The following is a 14,621-nucleotide window of genomic DNA, read 5'->3' as shown; positions in this document are numbered from 1 at the left end:
TTCATTTATGAAAGCTTAGAGTTACCCAAGTTACATCTTCTACCTAAATAAATGCAATTATTTTATAACGCCTGTTTAAAATATTAGAGCAAGGTTTTGTGGTTTTCCGATTTCATCGTTGTGTGGTTTTCCATCAGGCGCTACATTTAATATGGCTTTGGCCAGCGTATATAACCAAAATAAATGTGTATTTTGATTTTTTCTGTATTTATCAAAATTAATTGATAATTTAATAAAAACATCTTTAGAACTTTTTTTAATTCAATATTTTTTTGGCAACACTAACTAACTGTCACGTTGACAATGACATCGTCAAAACGTCAAATCTATTTGACAGATGGCTGTCACAACATTCCTGTCAGTTGCACAAGTGGAAGAGGACCTAAACAAAAAATTAATATTCAATCCCCACCACGGAGTGCAGCTTTCACCATGGTACCGGTGTTCCTGAATCACTGCTTCGTAGCGGCATATACTGTCCGCCGGCCGACATCTGACGCACAAGCTAACTGTAACTGTTTATTTACCAGGCCACATCAATGTTCGCGCGAGTGACTTTCTATCCAACTTTATTATACAATGTGGTCATGGAAAAGGTGACCAGCAGGCGCTGGTATGACAGGATGGATGATACAGTCATCCTAGGGGCCCTTCCTTTCCAAAGTATGGCACAACAAGTAAGTATTACAAACCCTTTTGAGGTTACTCTATCTGTCACCTATTTTTTTTTTAATATGTGTTTTTTTTAAGTTATGGAATTTCATAGCATTGTGCCTATGGTCAATGGGTCATTTTTCTATGGCCTTGGGCCAGTTAGAATAGTAAATAGTATGACCGCTGTGTACTTAGTAGTTACAATATTTGTCATTCAAGTTATGTGGTAGGTTTCTCACACTAGTTGAATGGTAATGTCTTCTAATATTCAAGTTAAATATTTGATTCAATAGAATTGTGACTTGAAATAAATTATGTTGAGTTTTTCTTTTATAATCTGTACCTTTTTATTTAAGGTTCACAAATTGTGTAATATTAAATTTCATGAATGAATAATTGCATATTACTGACACAAACTAATAACTTCTTTATATAATTTAATCATAAAATAAGTAGGTACTTAATTTGTAGGATGTAGGATTTAAATAAAACTTTTGTGTAAATATATTATTAACTTTACTTAAATGTTGCTGTGTTCATGAATGTTAAAATATACATATTAATAGTCCACATTTCCTATTTCTATGGTTCTTCAAACGAAAATCTAAAGGTCTGTTTGCTATTTTTAATATCAGTAAAAAAATATTAATATCATGTTCTAAACAATGAGAGAGGAGAGACCTCTGCCCACTACATCAGAAAGATTTAGATTTAGATGTTAGCCATGATCATCTCACTGCAGGGAAAAGGCCTCCCTATGCTCATCTCCTGTCTATTTAAAGCTTTTTGAGGCCAATCCAAACAATTTTAATAGTTTTTCATATAATAATTATATATTAGTAATAATTCTGTATGTTTCATGATGTATTTAATGTTTATTAATTCTGTAAACTCTTTAAAGGTTAAATACCAAAGCAATTAGTTTAGGTAACAGTACAATAAACCGAATCATAACTGCAATAAATGCATTGTTTCACACTGTGTGAAATTTGAATAAATTAACCATGAACAGATCTTAGCATATCTTTGAATAAATTATAGAATATTTATTAAGAAGTTGGAACTTAGTTGATAACTATTTGCATTTAAAAATATTTGCAATGTTATATAAAAAATGTCACTCATTGTGTAATTCCTGTAGTGTACAAGAGGGATGATAATGGGGTATGAGAATTAAACATCTCTTTAATCCATCAGTTAGGTAATGAAATAATATTAGACACATATATTTTTATTTTGCCATATAAGATAACAATACTTAGATAAAGTTATCAAAGTTAAGGAGTACGAGCAAAAAAGTCATTTCTATGTATAAAACATACCTAGAAGTATTAAAATATATTTTCTAAAGTATTTGTTTTCATAAGTAAATAAAAAATATGTGTGTAATGTTTTAAAATAATCTACAAGATGGATATTACAATAAAAATTAGTCATCTTTCCTATTGTCGACATTCATACTCTTTCTATAGATGTTCCCATGATGATGAAAAACAGGCTAAGAGTGCAATCACACTTGCGTTTGTCCAACGTAGGCGTTTGATAGATGTAGGTGACGCCGTGACAATGCGACGCTTTCTCTGCGTAGTCGTGGCGTAAGTGCAAGCGGGATTGTGACGCTAACGCAGCTTATTCATTTACACATTACACTGGTAAGCAGTGTAACACTGCTCTAACGCAACTCAAGCATATCATTTGCGCAGCGTTCAATTGACTCCAGCAGAAACGGCACGACAACGCGACGTCTATACCACGTAATTGCCACGTCTGCGTTGCGCATACGTCCATCGAACGCCTACGCTGGTCAAACGCTCTATGGAATTATACATTTCATAGAACTGGTTGAACTGTAGATAAATCTGAATCCTTTTAAAATGTGATCTCCCATGGTGTGTAGAGGTCATGGCTACACCTTATGTAGAGGAGGCCCATAACAAATCCAGCAGTGGATGATGATAACTAAGGAATGTGTGTCAACAAATGTTAACATGCAATGTTTTACTTTTCAGTTAAAGGAAGAGGAAAATATGAAAGGAGTAGTTTCAATGAATGAAACATACGAACTGAAGATATTCTCCAATGATGCTGAGGTGAGAACTTCAATCTCTTAATGAAAAGTGTATGTCTAAGTGTGGGAGAGCCATGCTTCGGCACGAATGGGCCGGCTTGACCGGAGTGATACCACGGCCTCATAGAAAACCGAATGAACGCTTGCATTGTGTGAGTAAGGTTACCGGAGGACCAATTACCCCCCTTCTCAATTATCCCAATCCCCAATTCCTAAACAACCTTTAAATTCCTAACGCCCAAAACTCATATTTTAATGTAGGTAACTACATAATATACCTAATATTTTTCTAACAAGCACATACAGTTTATATCTACACAGTACCTACATGTGTCACAACTAGATCCCTTATCACCCATAAATAACTATGGAACGCTAGTTTCCTTTGTGCACACCTTATCTACACAACTCTAGTTCATCAGTACAAGTCTATAAATAAATACATCAATAGAAACTCTTTGAATTTGTTTCTTGTAATGCTAATTGGGAGTTGAGATTAAAAACTTGATAATATTTTTCTTTACAATTGAATTAGATGCAAAGATGGGCTCAAACTGATAGGTATTGACATAAAGAAGGATTGTTAGGCATTTAGTTAGGTATTAGTCATAAGTTAGGTTTTAAAGAATAATAAGTACCTACATCTATTTCAGTCTTTTAGGTATATGACTAACGAGAGCTAAATATTTAAACTCGGTGCCTAATACCAGGAATTTTGAATTGTAAAACCACAAATCAAAATTTAAATAACTATTGTTTGATGACACATTATGCAGCTGTTTTGACGAATTGTAACAATAGGTATTGAAAATATTACACATTACACAAATGCTCTACCATAGATACATTTCCGATCTGCGGACTACTTAGCGGGTTACCGACTCGAAGAGCGGGAGTAGGAGAACAGGGTGGATTTTTAGTCAGTCTTGACACTCTCTATCGCCTCTACCTAGGTGGGAGATTATCTCCCTTTAAAAAAAATCACGCAAACGCCACCACATGGCCGGTTACATTAAAACCCCTTGCTAGGTACCTAGGATCAATAAGTAATGTCTAGACAACAATGCTTAAGTATTACAAAATATTGTGCATAAGCCCTATTAGCCAATAACAAATAAAAATTTCATCATAAATCATCATCAGGCAAAAACTAAACAATCGCATATTATTATTATCATATAATTAACTAGTATAAAACAAAGTCGCTTTTTCTGTCCCTATGTCACTCTGTATGCTTAAATCTTTAAAACTACGTAACTAATTTTGATGCTTCCTTTTTTAATAAATAGAGTGATTTAATATGAAGTTTTATATGTATAATGCATGCATAATATATCACCATTGCACCCATGTGAAGCTGGGGCGGGTTGCTAGTTAAATAATAACCATTTACCACGTGTGTACTTACTTTACATAAAGTAAGAAAGGAAATCGTTCTGCAAGGTAATTTATTCGATTCATTAACGAAAATGTGAAAATAATACTGACTATTTATTTCCGACCTTGTGTGCACGACTTAAGATACATTCTGACGTCAAGTACTGATTTGTATGCGATTCTGTAGTTAACTGGTTTGTTATGTCTATAGAAATATTGTAAAAAGATATGTAATTTTTACTAATTTTGAAAATAAGTCACAGTCTGAACAAAACTCAGAGAGTCGGCTTCAGAGGGATATGGTGAAACACAAACACCACAAATTTTTTGTTAAGCCGGTGGACGAGCAGACGGATGATCTGATGGTAGCAATCTCCGCCGCCCATGGACTTGAAACACCAGAGGCGTTACAAGTGCATTGCCGGCCTTTTGGGGGTTAGGAATTTAAGGATTGTTGGGGAATCGGGGAGAAGATTGGGAAGGGGGGTAATTAGGCCTAAATTGAGATAACCAAACCATAGCGCGATCTATCTCGATACCAACACCATCTATCGAGCGCCGCGTCAAATTTAAATAATAATCATATTTTTATTACAAATGTTGATCGTTCTATGATTCCGTGACTACTCCGAACACAGTCAACCGGGATCATAAACTACTGACAATTTATGAATATTCTATCATGTGACTATTTCAGAAATGGCGGGAACAGGGCGTGGAGTTCCTCCAGTTGGCCACGACAGACATATTCGAAGCCCCGGACCAGGACAAACTGTTCGAAGGAGTCACTTTTATTAACAGGTAATTTATACCCCAAGTATTATCCGAAGCTGCGGACTACCTAGCAGGCTTACCGGGGCTCCGGCTCGAAGGACAGAAGTAGGAACGGAGTGGTTTTTAGTTTGTAAGAGTCTGACACTCCCTCTCGCCTCGCCCTAGGCGGGAGAAGTTATCGGATGATTTTCCCCCTTAAAAAAAACCTCTTCGAGGGTGTCAACAGAGCTGACTTAAGAACTAGACATTAGCATTAGATAGATCGGACCAGCAGCGCTCTAATAAGCCTGAACTTATTAAACCGTGGTGTCCAAGTTGTTTTGACTATTTTTATACTAATACTAGCGACCCGCCCCAATTTCACATGGGTCCAATTTGAAATATCTTTTTGTGTTAGATAGTCCATTTATTGATGATGGTTATAGCCTATATATGTATATAAAACATCACGCTCCGACCGAAAGGATTTTTGCAGAGATGAACCCGCTTGGAAGGCTGCTGTCTATCATCAAATTGTTAATTGTTTTCTTTTCCAAACTTCTTAGTTGCTTAAGTATGAAATTTAACCCAGTTTCTAATATAATTCGTGTTGTATGGCACAGGTTCCTACCAACGGACTGCAAGCTATCGGGCGTGCCGACGGAGTGCGAGCAGGTGAACAGCGGCTCGGTGTACGTGCACTGCAAGGCGGGCCGCACGCGCAGCGCCACGCTCGTCGGCTGCTACCTCATGATGGTACGTTGTATTGTGCTGTACTAGACCTTCAGTAGTGTCATACAATCTCCATTAAATCTTAGTTAAAATTACACATATATCCGTTCTATGTACCCTCAACTAGAACCCAAAATCTTCTGCAATCTGCGTCATTCTTTTTCTGTTTTAACTACCAGTACCCTTAGTACTAGTTTGCTTTGCTGGCGCGAATGAACTAACCAATCAGAGCGCCGAATGCGCTCTCGTTTAGTTTTCGTTCAACATAAAGCAAACTCGTATTAAGGGTACTGCCCATTAAACGACAGTCCATTAAAGGCAATCTGTCTCATTATGATATTATAATCTAAACGCAATATGTTAGCAACCACTAAAACAGTATAACTTAATACCACTCATCCAATTATTCCAGAAAAACGGCTGGTCGCCAAAAGAAGCAGTGAACTACATGCGCATACGACGGCCCCACATCCTACTGCACACCAAGCAATGGGAGGCTCTGGACATCTTCCACCGGAGACATGTCACCAGGACCTGAACACGCCTCAATTGCCTCCAACTAGCATAATTAGCCAACCACAGAGCTAAAATAAACCGTATTTGTATGAAACTAAGGTACATAATTCATCCTCCTGTTATGCACAAGTGTAACTATAAAGGTAAGAAGGGTTTTGTACTCTGTTATGTTGTAAATACGATTGTTTTTGCGATACCCATCGAATATGTTAAAGTACAGTATACAAGGTACTTGCGCAAAGTATTGCCAGTTGCGCAAAAGACTTGCGTTAAGTTTTATTAATGCGCAAATATTAGAAACTTTGCGCAAGTCTTTATTAAAGTTTATTGTTACTCTGTGGTGAGCCTGTGTATTCAAAATGACAGTCATTTTGTGTAATCATATAGCAAAGGTTATTAGTAATGTATTCCAATGTATATTTAGTTTCTTAGACAAATATTTTAATACAATTTGTAAGTATAATTTACTTGCAATACGCTCAAATAGTGTCATGATTCCATAGATTTTGAAATAGATTTCAGAAAGAGATAGTGCTCTACTAGATGCCCTAAGTAGATCGCTATCTCTTTCACTCTATAATTATAAAAGTAAGTACTTCTATATAACGGTCAGAACAAAACTTAAACTTTCTATCTCTCTCCCTCTCTATCTTTTAAAAGTACAATTTGAATCACAAAACAATGTATTAACTTTTAACTTGTTTATATTGAAACCATCTTGTAGTAATGGTTTGTTTACCTTCGTAAGTAATTTTCGTTTTATAGCTCTTTTATCAAATGTTATATTGCAATTCATTATGTATTTACAAAAATAACTTCAAATTAATTTACTGCCAATTTCAATAACCGATCTTACCTGCCGTATTTAGAGACATTTAATGGTTACCTAGACTATTCCTTAGTAACGATTTTGTTACGAAAGGAATTGCAAAGGATGGGTTAAGTAACCATTAAATGACTGTGAGTATGGCGGTTAATCCATAATATTTGGATCGATCATTTATGACAGAAACTCTATAGAACTTATGTCAAAATCGGATGTTAATCTAAAGATTTTGTATTGAGATCGGTTATTGAAATCGGAAATTATTTATCTACATTGCTTTGCTAAGCCATAATGTCATTACATTACAAAAAAATATATTGCTCTTATACATGATGTAAACAGAACACTACAAACAGACGTTGGTAAAAAACGAGATGTATTAGAAAAAAGCAATGCAATTATTATTTTATGTAACAATAGTTGTAATCAACTGCTTAAAGCTGATGTTGCATGGATAACAAGTAAACAAAAACGATTAAAATTATAAAAACAACTATTTTATAGAGTTATTTGTGAGCATTCCGTTTACATACTGTATACATAAATCTTGTTATTTCTATAACGGGTAAACAGTGTACTTGCATTTTCATCTTTTAACCAAATCTTTGGTTATTTTTCTCCATAATTTTGCATCTACGCATTAGGATCAAAAGCCAATGTTTCAAAGCCAAATACATAGAAGTACAGTAAAAACTATTGTTGAAACGACAGCACACAAAGTTATCCCAATATTCAATGTTCAACTTTATGTTGTACCATAATACTGTAGTATTAAAGGTCAAAATCGAATGAGAAATTTAGTTAATTGGTGTAGCTTTCCGTGCTGTCGTTAGCGCACAAGGTAATGTCGATATTTGTAAGTGTTGAGCCTACAAAGTAGTTAATTTATTTTGTTATGAATACAATATTTTATTAACGAAATATTAAACGAATTATAATTTTAATTGTCTTTGTTTTCTTTTTCTTTAACACGTTAACCGCCACGTTGGACACTCGTTCCTCTTAGCAGACGATTAGCCTTCAACAGTTTCCTTTCGAGTGTTAATCTATTACATATATAAAAATAAGTCGGACGGTATAACTCCAGAACGCACGAACCGATTTCCATGGTTTTGCATCCGTTGGAAAGGTCTCGGGCTTCGTGAGGTTTATAGTAAAAATATCAGGAAAATTGTACATTGGTGGCGACAGTGGCGTTAGTTTGCTAGTGTTTTAAAAAAAGTTGCAAGTGTATTTGAACTTGTATTTTATAAACGAAAAACCCACGAAACAGGAGAAAATCCTAGTCCCACACTAGGATAATAGGTGCGTTTATAAACATACAAGTTCACATACACATGTCGCTCAGACCCAAAACAACTCTTTGCTCCATTGAATCCGCTACACGTTGCGTGGCACCCAGTTGCCCAGCCACCGCACCAACTGTCTTGTTTCATTCTAAAAATATTTTTTTTAAGTACCTAATAATAAGAAGGTATTCCCCATTGGGAATAACGTAATAAAGTCATGGTAACTTTATTTTAATTTGTAGGTACGGATTCCTAAAACCTATTTACTCTTATTTACGTTTATGGAATAAATAAATTGGAACTATAAAAATATATTACGTATTATATGTAAATTTATTTATTCTCGCCAAAGCAATAAACAACTCTAGTCATGATTTATATCGTAAGTTTCTCGTTTTTAATATTATTATTTTTTACTATTAAAGTTATACAATGCAGTCTTGCACAACAATACACTCAGTGACCCTGAAAGAAAAATGTAACAAGTGACTTTTCATGACAAAGGTACCTAGCAATAGTTGCTGGCTTTGCTCAAAAGGGGAGGGGCGTGTTCCCATTTAGTGTTTTTTCACCAGAAATGTGCTATGTAACTATGCTACGAAGTCATAATAGCTAAGTTGTGAAACTATGTGACCATTTCCACTGATACTAAGTTATGTAGCTTTGCGAGAAAGAAGCTCGAGTACGCGATGTATCGATAGTAGGGAAGCCATCTACACGCACGCATCTTTCCATATAAAAACATAGCTTAGCTAAATCCGTTTCCAACAGTGCTATGCTATGTACCTATACTAATGACTATGAGTGGTGGAAACCTAACACATCCACAGCAACGTAGCATAGCACATCTCTGGTAGAAAAGCACCCTAAAAGAGATCATGCCCCTCCTTTTTTGAGCAAAGTCAGCAACTATTGATACCTTTGTATACGCTTGTAGCACGCTGGCACGCTTAGGCATTTCCAAAACCACTTGATCTTAGCTTATGCCCTAAACCTACCTAACAGAAGAATTATTTCGCATCTTTTTAGACCTAGTAGATAAGTGCAATGCGCTTAAAAAGAGGTGTATCTAATATTATTTTACATACTCGATACCACAACATGTTTCAGACTTCAATAAACAACGTTTTTGCACTATTCATTACTGTCTTAACTATAAAAGTATCACTGGTGACCAACATGAAAATATTTGACGAGCTGGACGCAAACTATTACTGTAAAAACGCAAAGAAATTGTGCGCGGAGTCCATGGAGCGAGCGCCTCATGTCGTATGCAAATACCACGTAAGTAAGTACCTAGCTGTTTCAGCTTTCTATCAGCATAAGTTTCTAAATAGAGAACCGCTGTGACCGCGCTTTTAGGGACTGCTGCGAGACGTATCGCGAGATCTTTTTGTGATCTTGTTGATCCGCAAACAGTTCTTGGTCTGGGTATGATGTTATGAAAATTCTAGTGTGGGGTAAAGTTTTCGAAGCAAAATATCTACCAACAATCTACATGAGTGCATGTTTAGCATGGTCCCAGCCACCAATCCAGCAGCGCTGCAGCTACAGTATCACACGTCTCTTTTTAAATTCCTATATAACAATCTATAAACTTAATAGATATTCTTGTTACCAGGATCTCAAGGGCGACTGCCGTCTGTACAAATATTACGACATAAGTGAGAGCATGGCTAGAGAAATAGTTTCCCGGATAAATCAGTAAGTGGCACAACATCTTGTATTGAAAAAATCTAGGAAGACTTGTAAGATTGGTAAGATTTCCTAAATACTAAGAATGTAGTACATTCTGAGGACTCGTAGTGCCTCTTTACCAGTTACCAGGTACTACTACTACTCTCATAATAATCCTGAGTCTTTCTCCTCGTCGTAACCTCCCTTTGCCAAAAAAGGGTAACCTACCTATACAAGTGCCAGATATTTTGCAGGGTGAGAAGTAAAGTGGCAAACGGAATAGCCGAAGGTCAGGAAGGATACTTACCTACAGGATACGGAATGATGAGAGTTGTAAGTACCTACATTTAATTTATTTTAGAGACTATATACTTGTCAGAGACTGGGCAACAGCGATCTCTAATAAACCTCAACCTTCATGAAACGACTGCCAACGTGGAGATAGTAGAGCAAACCCTCGAATGTAAATGTAAGGGAGGCACAGTCCAGCAGTGGAATTTCATAGGTCTTTAATGTTAATATGTATACCTTTATTTGAGGGGGGACCACCATCTCCCGCCTGGGGCGAGGCGAAAGGGGGTGTCAGAATTTGACTGACTGAAACCCACCCGTTCCTACTTCTGCTTTTCGAGCTGGAAGCCCGGTAAACTCGCTAGGTAGTCCGTAGCTCCAGATCAGGCATCAACCCTACTGGGCCCCATCTGTTGTGGTGGTCCGATATGTGTTGCCGAACGCACGGAATTACGTATACCTAGGGCATTCATTTTGTATCAAAACAAATATCAAACTAAATATCCAAATACGAAACTTTCTTGCTTGACATTCATCTAACGCAGTCAAGATCTATCTACCCTAATTGCAATGCTTCCAGTCATGGGACAGCGAGCTGGCGGCTATAGCGAAGCTGGTGATCTCCATGTGCCACTCACAAACCGACTACACCTGCGCGGCTACTTGTAAGTCTTCAGGATTGCTTTATAGTTCTTAGTATCTAAGTAGGTAGGTACCTATACCAGCAATCTAGAAAGGTCAAAGTGTGGGGCCATTCTTCGGCACGAATGTGCCAGCTCGACCGGAGTGATACCACGGCCTCACCGAAAACCGACGTGTGTGACGACAATGTGTGAGTGAGGTTACCGGAGGCCCGATTCCCCCTTCTAATTTTCCCAATACCCGATTCCCGGCCGGCAACGCACTTGTAACGCCTCTAATGTTTCAAGTGTCCATGGGCGGCGGCAATTGCTTACCATCATGTGATACGTCTGCTGGTTTACTGGCGTGTTCCATAGAAAAAAATTACAAAAAAATACTGATTTTAGCAAAATTCCACAACCCTGTAATGGCATATTTGTCCAGCATGAATGTGGACTCCATGGAAGAGGCGGTGGATGAGATTCTGAGGAACTTTGAGGAATATAGAGTAACGGCCGATGACATCTTCGTCGGACCAAACGTAAAATATGAGTAAGTTCTCCAAGAAATTCTTACCTTAACGGGTGCCTAAGTACCTATTCCACCAAAAATATAATTAAACCTTTTTGTTCCTATCTTTCATTGCTTCCTTCCTTATCTGCACATTTATCGTCTTTCCCTTAAATAAACAAGCCCAAGTTCAGGGTCTGTGCAATGATCTTCAGCTTTCGTCTATCAGACGTCTTAATCTCACTAAGTCTATTCTCTTACCTACATGTCACTCGTCACATAACCCATCTATATATTTTCTTCTTGTTATGCTCTTTGCACTTGCTACATATCAAAGAATTGATAAATTTTCAGAGACCAAAAGCTGCGCTACCTGAGACAAGTGGTAGGAGACTTAACACACATCGGGTGTGCGTTGGCTGTGTATCAATCTTTTCAAGATGAAGTAAGTGATATTCTCATAACCACATCTCCAAAACGCAGCCAATTAATAATTTAGAGGGAAGAAATCATCCAATAACTTCTCCCGCTTTGGATGCGGCGAGAGGGAGTGTCAGACTCCTACTGACTGAAATCCACCCCGTTCCTACTCCTGCTAAGCAGGAAGTGGCTCTAAGAGTCGGGACCCCGGTAACCCGTAAGGTTGCCCGCTCACTCTTATTAGACGTTATGGACGTCATCCTATGACAAACCTTTTTCTTTCATATCATTCCTCACACAATCTATGCATATTTTCTTAGATTTTCTTATTCTTTGAATGCACATTTAAATTCCCTAACCGATGTTCCAGATGACACACTTAAAGTGTTACATGTCACACTCGCCGGTCCAGAACATGCCAGTATACAACACTGACCAGCCGCGGCCAGAGGACAGGGCCTCGCCGAGGTGTGGCTGTCCCATAGGCTCTAGGGAGGATGCGGACTGTCTCTGTGTACTCAAACCCAAGACTATCAGTAAGAAATTATTATTTTTTATCATTTTCGACCATGGTCGTCCCACTGCAGGGCAAAGGCCTCCCTACCCTCCTTCCACTCGTCCCTATGCAGAGCTTTCTGTGGCCATACAAATCTTTTATCAATATACAAGTGGATAAATATATCGTTTAAGGAATTATATAGGATACAGGGCATAGGCCTCCCTACCCTCCTTCCACTCGTCCCTATGCAGAGCTTTAATACAAATCTTTTATCAATATACAAGTGGATATATCCTTTATGGATTTATTTAGGATAGGTTATTTAAAAAAAATATAATAACGTTGAATAAGAAGTTTAGATTGAACACATTGTGTAAGTAGGTACCTATCTACCGGAGTTACGCACACATATTGAAATGCAACACCCACTTTCCACTACCTACTCCTTTCAATAGATGCGAGCATTTTTAAATAAGTTTTCAAGTCCCGAGTAAACAAGTTGCTCATAGGAAGTTCTTCATCGTTAACCACATCATCGCTTACCACCAGGCGAGATAATAGCTAAACGCTATCCAATAAGTATAAAAAAGACACCGTGCACCAGTTTAGAAAACCCTTAACCTTTGTGACCCTTATGTCAGCTATCGCCCTTGCGACTTAAAGACCTACTTATAAGGGAAAAGTTTACGAAATAAAAAATGTCGTGTAAATAATCCAGTAACATTAACCATATTTATTTCAGCACCAATACCAATACTAAACAACAACCCTCAACAATCGATAAATGTTCTCAAACCGATACACCAAACGGCGCAGAATCCATCACTGCCTGATATAATGTGGCCTATGACGCCCACCAATGGGACCAACGCCACCTGCAAGCCCAGGATTGTCATGATGCCCATATTCACTCTGCAGAACGCTCCGAGACCTAAGCGTAATGGTACTAAGAAGAATAAATATAGAAGGCGGAGGTAGGATCGCAAAGAACATAATTTCATAGCGTCATGCTTATAAGTCCGCGATGGGGTCCACTTTTCACCAGTTATAAGCATCACAAATGCCACGTACCACGTAATTGTGTAGACTTTTGTTATAATCAAGATTCTGTGTCGAAAAAAATTCAATGATATTTTGTTAGCACACAACAGTTTACATAGAGAATACTAGAAATATGATAACCATGCCTTACTCCCAAAACCTCTACAATATCCAGATAGCAGTATTTCTGCTGTGTGCCGTGCTCAAAATATATCACTAACCTTAGTACGAATTTGTTTGACGTTTAAAGTATTCGAAACGAGAGCGCGTGGGACGCTCTGATTGGCCGGCTGGAATAAACCAGCCAATCAGAGCGCCGAACGCGCTCTCGTTTTCTCTCGTTTTGTTAACCGGGTACAATTCTCAGTTACAATTTTCTTTCAGATCCCGGGACACCAATGGCTACAGTGCTGTCACTATTGACGATTTCTATTTCGATGACGAGGTGAGTAGGACCTAATGAATGGTGACCAAAACCTCTAAACAAAATACATACTATTCTTCTATATAAACATACTATTCTTCTTTATAAACATACTATTCTTCTTGCCACTTCTCAATCTATTCATCCTCTTTTTATCCTACTTCTATACAGGGTGACTGGGAACTAATAAAGAATATTTAAATACGTTACAGTTAACTAATTACCAGTCACCCTATATATTCTACTTATTTTCAAGATATCACTGAATTTCAGCCAACTCCACCAGCCAACCTGACAGTCAGATCACAACTGCTGTACCATCTGAAGAAAAATAGAGAAAAAGCAGGCATAGAGTTCTACAGCTCAGAAGAGAAACATTCACAAACACACGACCGAATCTGGAAGAACATTGTATCCCTTCTCAATTTGTTGGAGAAGACAGGGAAGTCTGTGCAGTTGACGAGTCGAGAGGTGATGGAAGCCAAGACCAAGCTTAAAGAAATACATGACAAGGTGTTAGGGAAAGCTGAATATGATTTACCTGAAGATGACTAATGGGCGAGTTTGGTATAGGTCTACATACATACATACATAACTTCACGCCTGTCTCCCATGGGGGTAGGCAGAAACAATGGACCGCCAATAGTATAGTTCTCTTCTATGTATGTTCTATTCTTCTTTTCATCGAAAGCACGTCGATGTCTAGTCTAGTCATAGGTAGTTATAGGCATGTGACAATGATCGCGGAAAAGACGGAAGAATGCAGTCCAATATACGAGAAATAAAATTGCCGTGTCGCCTTAGGCATACCGTGGAATGCTATTTTTGTTTTATATTTAAGTAAATGTTAATTTTGATTATATGTACTTATGTATTTATTTTTGCCGTGGTCGTCCCACTGCAGGGCAAATGCCTCCCTATCC

The 14,621-nt window shown here is 37.6% G+C and overlaps 2 protein-coding genes across 3 annotated transcripts; both read left to right on the top strand.

Annotated features, from left to right (window-relative positions):
• The first annotated feature begins 332 nt into the window (after nucleotides 1-332).
• Nucleotides 333-7,870, top strand: LOC126910963 (phosphatidylglycerophosphatase and protein-tyrosine phosphatase 1). Its single transcript, XM_050695610.1, has 6 exons — nucleotides 333-435; nucleotides 531-677; nucleotides 2,664-2,744; nucleotides 4,797-4,900; nucleotides 5,476-5,608; nucleotides 5,997-7,870. The coding sequence occupies exons 1-6, from the start codon at nucleotides 433-435 to the stop codon at nucleotides 6,120-6,122; spliced, it is 594 nt and encodes a 197-aa protein (XP_050551567.1). The 5' UTR covers nucleotides 333-432; the 3' UTR covers nucleotides 6,123-7,870.
• Nucleotides 7,871-8,528: 658 nt separating this feature from the next.
• On the top strand, nucleotides 8,529-14,521 carry LOC126910962 (uncharacterized). Of its 2 annotated transcripts, XM_050695608.1 has the most exons (11): nucleotides 8,529-8,597; nucleotides 9,326-9,499; nucleotides 9,837-9,919; nucleotides 10,147-10,225; nucleotides 10,764-10,848; nucleotides 11,212-11,356; nucleotides 11,669-11,759; nucleotides 12,105-12,270; nucleotides 12,976-13,207; nucleotides 13,659-13,719; nucleotides 13,972-14,521. In XM_050695608.1, exons 1-11 carry the CDS (start codon nucleotides 8,586-8,588, stop codon nucleotides 14,251-14,253), a joined length of 1,410 nt encoding a protein of 469 aa, XP_050551565.1. In that variant the 5' UTR covers nucleotides 8,529-8,585; the 3' UTR covers nucleotides 14,254-14,521. The 2 variants fall into 2 exon arrangements, with proteins under 2 accessions (XP_050551565.1, XP_050551566.1); XM_050695609.1 differs by lacking the exon at nucleotides 8,529-8,597 and having other exon boundaries at nucleotides 9,357-9,503; nucleotides 13,972-14,520.
• Nucleotides 14,522-14,621: the final 100 nt, after the last annotated feature.

Source organism: Spodoptera frugiperda, chromosome 8 (genome assembly GCF_023101765.2).
Source record: "Spodoptera frugiperda isolate SF20-4 chromosome 8, AGI-APGP_CSIRO_Sfru_2.0, whole genome shotgun sequence".
Lineage (NCBI taxonomy): Eukaryota > Metazoa > Arthropoda > Insecta > Lepidoptera > Noctuidae > Spodoptera > Spodoptera frugiperda.
This window is presented reverse-complemented; position numbering and strand designations above follow the sequence as displayed.